This window comes from Morone saxatilis, unplaced genomic scaffold, assembly GCF_004916995.1.
Source record: "Morone saxatilis isolate NCDOM2014 unplaced genomic scaffold, NCSU_SB_2.0 Contig23, whole genome shotgun sequence".
NCBI classification, from domain to species: domain Eukaryota; kingdom Metazoa; phylum Chordata; class Actinopteri; family Moronidae; genus Morone; species Morone saxatilis.
Window position 1 is genome coordinate 4,101,875 of NW_023339796.1, and position 10,453 is coordinate 4,112,327.

At 39.1% G+C, this 10,453-nt stretch overlaps 1 protein-coding gene across 5 annotated transcripts in view; it reads right to left on the reverse strand.

The window, feature by feature from the left end:
• Positions 1-1,489: 1,489 nt before the first annotated feature.
• Positions 1,490-10,453, reverse strand: part of LOC118335211 (supervillin-like) — a 48,018-nt gene continuing 39,054 nt past the window's right edge. For 4 of the 5 annotated variants that reach the window (XM_035671446.1, XM_035671443.1, XM_035671444.1 and 1 more), the window contains 12 exons: positions 10,024-10,199; positions 9,375-9,522; positions 8,835-9,114; positions 7,901-8,052; positions 7,530-7,635; positions 6,777-6,984; positions 6,535-6,668; positions 6,199-6,354; positions 5,940-6,083; positions 5,385-5,506; positions 4,935-5,090; positions 1,490-2,389 (listed from right to left, as the gene is read on the reverse strand). In XM_035671446.1, coding sequence (XP_035527339.1) covers positions 2,303-2,389; positions 4,935-5,090; positions 5,385-5,506; positions 5,940-6,083; positions 6,199-6,354; positions 6,535-6,668; positions 6,777-6,984; positions 7,530-7,635; positions 7,901-8,052; positions 8,835-9,114; positions 9,375-9,522; positions 10,024-10,199 — 1,869 coding nt within the window. In that variant the 3' untranslated portion in view covers positions 1,490-2,302. Of the gene's footprint in view, positions 2,390-4,247; positions 4,270-4,934; positions 5,091-5,384; positions 5,507-5,939; positions 6,084-6,198; positions 6,355-6,534; positions 6,669-6,776; positions 6,985-7,529; positions 7,636-7,900; positions 8,053-8,834; positions 9,115-9,374; positions 9,523-10,023; positions 10,200-10,453 lie in introns of all 5 variants that reach the window. The other variant, XM_035671445.1, reaches the window with a different exon arrangement.

The window sequence follows — 10,453 nt, forward strand, 5'->3', positions numbered from 1 at the left end:
AATGTATGTATATGTATAATGTATATATGTATATGTTTGTATATGTATATATCCATATATGTATGTATAAATATGTGTGTATATGTGTGTGTATATGTATATATGTATATATTTGTGTATACATACATTCTTACACACACACAGAAGCACAGATATATATGTAAATGACATGCTTGATCATCCATTCCTCTAAAAGCTAAATAATAAATCATAAAGGACCTGACTGTATATAAGGTACAGGTACACTTCCTGTTTTCCTTCTCGACAACCCAACAACGAGCACGAGAGAGATTGAGAGAGAATATTTAAAGTAGCATCAGGAAAGGCGCCGTCTTAATGGCTGCTTCTTGTTAATGTCATAAAAAAGGAGCTTATTTGATTGGCATTAAAATCAAGCAACAAGCAAATGGTCACGTTGTTACACGAGATGCAACATGCTGATTTGTCCACATATTTTCAGATATATATCAGCATTTACAGGTTTGTCTACACATTTACAAACCTCAATACAGATTTGTAGATTCTTTTTTACACATTTACAAATCTCTGATTACGCACACACAGATTCTGAATGTGCTGATGTTCAGTTTCAATATGACCATAATCACCTTGGTCACTGTGAATGTAGGTCGCAAAAGTGTTGAATAACGGTGGCTTTTTTAAACTATTTTCAATGTAATCAATAACTTATTTCATTGCAGCGAATCTTTATTTCATAGACTTTAATAGTGGGTATTTTTATTTGATACTTCTTTTGACCATTACTAAGCGTAAGCGAAGCAAAGGTGTTGTAAATTGCAACTACATCACTAGATGCCAGTAAATCCTATTCACTGGACCTTTAACAAAATAATAAAAGACCAGACCATTAGTCACATTTCCTGAAAACTGCAGCACCAAGCTTTTTCATAAAATTACTGGACGTTTAATAAAAATGAAGCAATGCTTTTATGAGCCATTTCCAAAGAATCACATCTTCAGCTGGAACCACTGGGCTTTAAGTGCCATAGACAGGGTAGGGTAGCCAGAGAGTGGTGAGAGATTACTGATATTGAATCAGCACTGACTAGTTTGACTGTTTGAACTGAGTTTGGTGCATTACGCTGTACAGACTTACTGAGAATGACCTGTCAAACCACGAGGTAACCACATCCTAAAGCATACCCTGCTTTATTGTCTGTTTTCAGAACTGCTTTTAATGATTAATTAATTGTTGAGTGTTATTACCTTTTTCTTTTCCTTTTTAGTGTCTTCGAGTTTCTTGAAAAGTGCTCTATAAATTAAATGTATTGTTATTATTATTTACTGAGCAAGATGTGGTCATTTTTCTTGTCTTCTATTTTGCAGCATGTGGATCTCCCCCTGCTGGCCATTAGAAAGAATGCAGGTTTAAGACAGAACAACAAAAATAACTGGCATTTAAAACTGAATGAATTTAGCAGCAAATGAAATGCAGTGTATGTAGAAGAAGGCACAGAATGACACACGGTTTGATTTGAGCATTATTGTGATTTAATTCACTATGTCTTATATCACAAAGAAAGTCTTTAAAAATGCAGACTAGAATTTCTGTATATAAACTGTACACAAAAAGCAAGGCACTATACATTCAGATTCATCAAGCTGCTGCTTCTCTCACTCGTTAAAGTCAAACCTTTTAAATTACAACTCTTACATCTCTGCTCTCGGGAGCTCTCAGTAAGTCAGAGTCACTTCAGCAGTTTAAAACAAAAGCCAGCAACATGAGTTACCTACGTGGCCTGACAGCATCCAGACACTGTAGACAAAGAAAAAAAACAACAACTTTCCTCACAACATCTGACATGACATTTTGTTTTTTACATAGATACAAAGTCACAAACGCACCTACACACACATTTACACAAATAAACATAACACACACAGACATTATATACAATCGCACACACATACATACACAACCGTAGCATGGCACTCTGACACCAAGCGTCCTAATTTTCTTCAAGTCCATGAGTGGTGACTTTAGTGTTTGGAAGAGACTCCAGATCAAAAAACCGTGTATGAACCGAAGCAAGGCGATTCCACCTTCTCTTAAACCGTCTGAATTTAATTTTCTTATGTAATGACAAAGTTGAAAGGTAAAACATGACTATAAGCAAGGCGAATGCATCTCCAGTCTCATCCTTCGTGAACGTTTTCTTCCCATTCAGACGTTTTGTCCTCGCGTGTTGCCACCAAAATGGGGTTTGTGTGGCATTTCCTGTGTCCCTATCTCCACTTTTTTTTCATCCGCTTCGCACTCCATCTTCCATTCAAAACTTCCTTAAAACAGTCCTTTGGCCTTCTTTAAGTTCACTTGCTTCCACCCTGGTAAACCTTCATATTCCTCTCTCTTCATTTCCAAAGCTTTCTGCAATTGGAAGAAGAGACACATGCAGTTTATTAATATGATTGCACAGAGTATTCAACAGCGTCATACTGTTTCAGGGGAAGTGTTGGTGTTGTTCCTGTAACTCATAATAGCTGTGGAGCCATCAATCATTAGTCACTGTAATTACTGATGAAAAAAAGCAAAACAAACACAATATGACACAACAAATGTAATTTTTTTTTACCTCAGAGGCAGTCATTTTTTTAAAATTGCAGTAAATCTTGTTTTAATGCTGAACAGCGTTTTAAACATGGTTTGTTAATAAAGTTCTTCTACACTAGAAAGCCTTATTGTCAGCTATGTTAGATCAAAAACTCCTGACTGTGAAAGGACCAAGAAATAGCATTTGATGAAGGTCTGAGGATCTAAACAAGTTAATTTAAGTGAGTTAAAGTAATTTCTCGGTTCTTTCACAGCTAGACGTCGATGTTACAATGAACTTTCAGAGCAGATATTTTCATGTTAAAGTGCATCAGGACTTCTCTGATGTATATTTTTGACATTTGTACCTGTTAATTCACTGTTTCTGTAATAATATACTGTCTTAATTCTGGTCTGTATGACAGCACAAACCCAATTCTATCTTACAAGGGCAGTTTAGTTGTTTCATGCCTCCATTTTGTGCTCCACAGACAGACAGACAGACAGTGAGTCAGACTGCAGTGTTGCTGATGGTGAATCATAAGTGCGTTTATTTGAACTGAGAGGAAAGAGTCTCAGGTGGAAGGTGTGTGTGTGAGAGAGAGAAGAGTAGCAGCAGCAGAGTAGTGTAAAGCAGTGCGGTGTAGTGGAAGGTGTTCAGACACCTTTCAGAGAGGAGAAGAGAGGAACAATGGCTGCACAATTAAATGTCTTAATTATCACAATAGTGTACATTTGTTGTGTTTAAACACCTCAATTACAACCTCAAATGTTCATATTAAGGAAGTGTGTTAAAAAGATTAAATCCAAGGTTGTCATTGAGGGTTATATGGAAGCCCATTCCTGCTAATTGTTATATACTATATAGTAATTCTGAGATATGGGCTTAGTTTTTTACTTACTAGGGCTAACTAACAATTATTCTCATTACAGATTAATCTGCCAATTATTTTTTTGCTTAATTGTTTTCTTTTGTCTATGAAAGCCCAAAGCGAAGTCTGCAAAAGTCTCTGTGTTTGACTGTCCAACAGATATTAGATTTAAAATGATATATAACAGAGAAAATAACCAAACGGGGCTGGTATTATTTCTTGATGAATAATAATTAATTAATTATCCAAAATGGATGCTGATCAATTATCTGTCGTATTATGAATAAATTAACAGACTGGAACAGTCTATGAGACAATGTGAAAAATGCACTTACTAACACAAAATGAAAATGATATAGTGACAATTTGGGCTGTTATAAGTATGACTTACTGCATAATATACAGGAATACAACTAATATATACTGTTACTAAAGTTAACGCTGCAATCTTCTGAGAGTGAGAGTTTCTATTTTTATCATTCCTAATAGTTCATCTCTTTTTTTTTCTTAGCAGGAATGGGATCTAAGTTTGATTCATGTGTCATTTCATATTTGTTATTTACTGTGTGAAAGGGGGCCAGAGTGCTAAATCTTTTCCATCACTGCAGGTGATATAAAGGACGACAGAGTAATCCAGATGATCTTTTCAGACGTAATCGTGCAGCCGAGCGCAAAACCTTCCTCCTCCACCAGCACCGCACTGAGGAGACAGAGTAGGAACAGGAGTGACTCAAATCCACATAAAGAAACACAGAGTGCGGACGTGCTCGAGAGAGGAAAAAGGGTCGCAGATGCTGATGAATCACATGAGGGGCTCTTCTTACCTGAATCCACCTACAACTTGGTCTGTAAAGTGAGAGTTAGATGGAGTTAGGATGGATGACATGAATGAGGTGTTGTAGTAATCCAGTATAGTCCACCTTTGAATAATCTCATACATGAATTATGATCAATTTCAACTGCTGACATTGGTTTCGATGTGCTCGCTTTCTATCAGTCTGCACGTGCCTCAGTGATGATAGATATATTACAGTAATGGTGGATGTTTCAGATTAGTTTATTCTGCTCTCCAGCTCTTGGAAGTAGCTTCCTGATGCATTACACCATTACACCAGTGTTCAGTTGCTCTTCTATGAAACCGCCATGAACAGACAGAAACTATCACGGTTTCAAATGTCCTACAATGGATTTCTCCTTTTAGAGATAATGATGGGAGACTGACTCAAAATCCTTTACCCTTGAATTACAATAATATCCCTGTTCTTTATGCTCTAATTTGTTATGAGTAATAAAAGAAATGCTTACAACAAAGTGTAAGCTAAAGTCTAGTTTAGATATTTCAATAAGTTACAGTTTGAAAGTTACTTAAAAAAATTATCAGATTGTTTCCTGATGAAGAAGTTTTATTTGGCAAAATATCTTAAAAAGTCTGATCAAGGGAGGGAACACTACAAACCATAAATGAAAATGAGAGAACCAGGTTTTGGCCGAGCGTTTGTGGGTTTACTGACCTCAAAGTCCTGGTCGGACAGGTAGATCTCCAGGCGGAGCGGGTCGACTCCCTCTGGGAGCGGCCGGGCCTGCAGCTGAGCCAGAGGGAAGGTGTTCTGACAGAGCCGGGCCAACACGTCCTCCACCAGGATGATCTGGTTACACACCTCTGCCTCCTGCAGCAAGAACAGAGGACACTGCGTGAAGTCCTTTGTAATGACAGCGGGCGCTTGGACAATTAGCTTACATGTGAGAGAGAATTAGACGTTAAGAAAGAGACTGCGGGTGTTTATTTCCTGTGTAATTTAAGTATTTATTGTAATATTTTCAAGCTCAGGATAAAAAAGTACTGACAGGAAATCTCGATATGTAAGCAGACTGACTGAAAACCGTTCTGTCTGATAATTAATGAGAGTATATTTTAACAGCTTCTGTGATTCCACCAGAGTACGATATCAGGTGTTGCTGACCCTCTCGGTGATCTCAGCCACGTCCTCTCTGTGCTCCCAGCTGGGAAACATGTTGGTGAAGGTGAGCGGCTCCAGACCGGCGTGGATCAGATACGACTTCTGCGGCTTCTTCTCGTTCTTCTCTGCAGGCAAAAATCATCAAATTACTGGCATGACTAAAATTTGAAGCACTGCTGTCATTTCAGCAGGTGGGATTAAATTTGGGGATAGTGCAGCACATTTTTATTTTACAAAAAAAAACATTTTTTTTTTTTACTTTCTTGTGCTTTCATTTTAAAATCAAAATTATTTTTCCTGATAATTTAACTTGATTACTTCATTGCATACTCGAGTTATACCAAGTTTAACCTGTAAATACCACAAAAAACTATAAACCAATCTTATTATGTACAGTTCAAACTGAAAACCTGCCATTTGAAAACAAAATGGCAACATGAACAATTGAAGCACTTGGATGTATAATAACTTATATATATAATAATATATAAATGATATAATAGTGCAGCTATCACCTGCCATTTGCTGAAGCATTTCTTTATTGACCATCACCCTAACCTTTGCAGTACTGCAGCACGGTCTCCATCGCACACTTTCTGTCTGCATCCCAGCGGATACGAGCCGAGCCGGTGCACTCGCTGTCCTGAGGCCACCAGCCCTGCCACAGGTAGACCTCGTGGAAGTTATCCACCAGGAACAAAGCTGTCAGGGAAAGGAATCATTATATCACTATATGAAGTATAAACAGGACTCATTTAAAGCAGACTTCACTTTGTCATGGTGTATTCATTGCCGTAAGTTTGTGTCCAGGCCTCACCGGGTTGTGGTGCGTTGTACAGGTCTTCCTGCAGGAAGGGCAGTGAGCTGACCAGCTCTGAAGCTCTGGACGGGTGGAAGAACTCAGTCGCCACAAACTCTCCAGATGTGCTGCTCAGCTGGAAAAGCCGTGGAGTGAAGTTGAATTTACCTGGATCTGAAAGAAAAAAAATATATAAATAACATAAATAATTCCTCCAACTTTAGTCAACACTCACATGTAGCAATGTAGCACCTGGCTTTGGAGCTGTGTATTGCACCAAATGGCTTTTACTATATACTTATATACTTTTTTTCATCACTGAATGATAACTACCAAAGCACAGACAGACTGTACCTTGCAGCATGCAGTCGTAGGCCTTCCTGTCCTTTCTCCCCAGCGCCTCCCAGAAGCCCGGAGGCTCCACTCCCTCATCACACTCATGGATGGTGACCTTACTGCTGCTGTGGAGACCCGCCTCCAACGGACACCTGAGAGAAACAAGAGGAAAAAAGATTTCAACGCAGTGTGCAAGAACACAAAAACCACCCCTGAATAGTATTCTAAAGTCATCCTACAGCTTCTTTATAAAAACTCACTGTTCTTTAATCTTCAGTGCGGCCGTGTTTCCAACACTGCGAGTGTGTAGCTGCGTCTTGCAGCCGTGCCACAGGTAGATGATGGCCTTGTTGATGTTGAGCAGGATCATGGAGGCTCTGGAGCGCAGGCTGCTGCAGTGACACGCCACCTCCAGCAGGTGGCCCTCCACCGGCACCTCGCCCCGCACGCAGTACAGACGCCACTCACCTAGACACAGACCAGAGGGTGAATATGATCAGTGGAGTGACAAGAAGGGTTTCATTTATCGCTCAGTATTCTACAAAAATACATACATGTCAGATATAAAATAACTGTTTTGTAAGTAAATTACAATAAATGTCCCATATTAATAACAATGTTGACTCATTATGTTCTTTACTTTCATACAAGTAAAAGCTTTAAAAAAAATACATTTTAAGAAATAGGTATTTGATACATTTTTCCAGCAGCTGATGTTTTTATAATGAATTTTAGTTTTTATCTGGTGCCTAAATTTTAAAAATATGTGGGATAAATGAAATACTGTGGGCAGATTCTAGCTGTGGCTGGCTAACTTAATTTATTTTCCTCAACCGGCCACTTTTGCATACAAACAAACAGAATTTATGGATACTATTCTGTTTCATTATCCTTTTTGTACTTCTGCCTGTAAAATTGCCTTGTAGACAAAAATGTCAGGGGCCTCACTTGGTAATCAAGAATGGCAAAAGGTAAACAACTAGAATAAAAAGCAGAAATGGTCAAATGTTTACTCTGAGTGTTCTCCTCCTCCTCCTCCCTCTTGCCAGCGTGGACGATCATCCCTCCGTTGAAGCACTGCAGGAAACATGGAGGCTCCTTTCCTTGCTGCACCTGAACCTGCAACACACAGACACAGGAAACCTGTTATGAAACCTCTGCAAACAAAACACTATTTTAATGACTACATAGAGTATGTACAGTAGTAGTGCTCATAGACTAGCAGGAATCTGGAGATATCTGAATATTATTCATTAACCTACGGTGCAACGAAATCAGTATTGATGTAAAAAAATAAGTGGTTTTAACCACACTCAGTCCTTAATACTTAATGTAAGATTCATGGTTTGTTTCTGTTTTATTTATTTGGCCTCGTCTCCCGTACCTGTGCCCCTCTTTCCTCGTCCAGCTCCACCGTCATCAGTGCTGACGTTCCTTTCTCGTTGACAGTGGAGTGTCGACCCTGCCAGAAGAAGTAGCAGCATTTCTCCTTCCCCGGCCCGCTACTCCTCGCCTCAGGGTTCTGCCTGCGACCAACTGGGACACACATACACAACACAACATGAACAGACCATTCTGAACTGTCAATAATGCTAAAATAATAATAATAATGCAGCAAAGTATGAAATTCTAACCTTGAGGCTTTTAAAAATGGTGCAGCTCACTTCACCAAGTTCACCAAGATCATATACTTTTCACTGTTTGTGTGATGATACGCAGTTGTGTCATTAGATTTAGATACAAGAATATACCAAGTTCAGTTGTCTATACATCTCTGATTGAATTGAATTGTGCAGATGTGGATTTTAATGTCAAAATTAATGTTTTTGAATTAAAGTTGAGTTTTTTCAAATTCTGAGATAGACTGCCTGATGAAATATTTTATTGTTACCTCATTTCTTCCAATTTCTACTTAAAAAAACCTATTGTAGATTTTCAATGTCTAAGGCACCTGGAGATTGTGTTATTCATTCACCAGTTCTCAAACTTAAACTGATTATAAACTTAAGCTTTCTCAGTAAATAAATTATTTAATTTTAATTCATTTTTTGACCCATTTTTACTTGATTTGCCCTGTTATTTTTCACAGCTTTTTGTTTTTGTTTTACTCTTTTTTTCATTTTTGTAAATATATTTTAAAATCTGTTACACAAAGTGCCCACAAACAATTATTATGATTAATTACAACACCAAATCTTGGTACTCATTAAATGATACTGTTAATGTTAAGTATGACATGAATGAGCTTTTTCCCTTCTGTTTTATAGAAGTTCCATCTACTAGTAAATACAGGTGTTATAAATATAACAGTGACTAACCTGAGGTGCTGACCATATACTTCCACTTGACCACATAGGCGTCTCCCTCATGAAACTGGCCGATGCTCTGGCGAGGCAGACGGCTGTAGTCGAACTCCAGGATGTGCCAGACGTCCACGGACACTGTGCTGATCTCTTGAGTCCTCATGTGGTCCTCTGTCTCCACCGGGCCATAGCCACGACCGACATTTACCCCGTCCATGATGGTGGAAATAGACGACTGGAGGACGGGCAGCATCAGGGTGGCGTCGTAAGGACGGCACTGTCGCCCTGGGGCCTCCTGAGAGAGGAAAGGGACAAAGATCTGTGATTTATGATGAAAGTAAATTCAAGAAAACAGGCAGAATTAGCCTCCCTTAATACTATTTTAGCTGTCAGTGGTAACACATGCGCTAATTCTTCTCTATGTGTAACCAACAGTTCCTGACAACATTAACTGATATTGAGTTTGAGCCATAGTCCAATAAATAAAAAACATGTAGTCTCTGATGTGTGAACTGTAATGCAAATATGCTCATACAACAAGTGTTGGATTTGCACCTTCAGCTCAGGTACGAGCTCGCTGCCTTCCTTTGGTGATGGTAACTTTGCTTCGGTCCAGTCCATGAACTTCTCCTTGAACAAGATAGTCTCGTTGTGCTCTGTCAGCCGGCCAAATATCGCCCAATCAGGACGGCCCTGGCCCTTCCTGTCAATAAAGGCACAGGAAGGAAAGGAGAAAACATAATATAGGATTAAACTTTATGCTATGCTAAATCAAATCGACTTGATTTGAATATTTATTTTTTGAGATAAGTTTCAGTTTTAGACAATTAAAGTGAAGATATTTTGGGGGGGAAAAGAACTTTCTGAGGTTTAGGACAGTTAGGGTTAGAATTAGGGTTTAGGGTTGCAGATGTAGCTGTGATGGTCACTGGAGTGTTTGGGGGCAATAGGGAAAGTCTTATAGTATTGAGGGTCCTGACAAGTGCGTGTATTTACTTGTAATAATCACATTGTGGGGACATAAATGTGTTCACACAGTCACATTATGGGGACTCCCTTCCCATCTAGAGACAAAAAGTTAGCCCACATGAGACAACCACTTACCTATGGGTTACGACTTTGGGTTAAGTTTAGCATTTGAGATTAGGTAAAGGTTAGGGTAAGCTTTCAGAAGTAAATAAACAAGTGTGTGTGTGTTTCCCACCTGGGTATGAGTGTGTTGAAGCCTCCAGGGTCCAGTGGGTTGATGTCACAGCAGGTGTAGTCAAACATCCCGTTCCAAAGGTGTTTGGCGAGCTGGAAGGCCACTTTCCTCTGAGCCAGAGTCACCTCTTTACCGTGCCACACATACACCTCACTGCCAAAGTCAAACACCAACACCTGCAGCATACAGAGCACAACAGAAACAATGGGAATGCATAGGTGACTCCGTTTTTTGTTTGTTTTCCACAGCTGTTTCAATAAAGGTCCAGCATGTAAGATTTAGTGGCATATGTGGTGTTGCAGATTACAACTGTTTGCGTCTGTTTTGACAACCGGGAATGAAACTATGGTGGCCACGAAACACTATCTACAGCCAGTGTTCGGTTTGTCCGTCCACAACAATTCCTATATTTAGGTGATTAAACACTAAT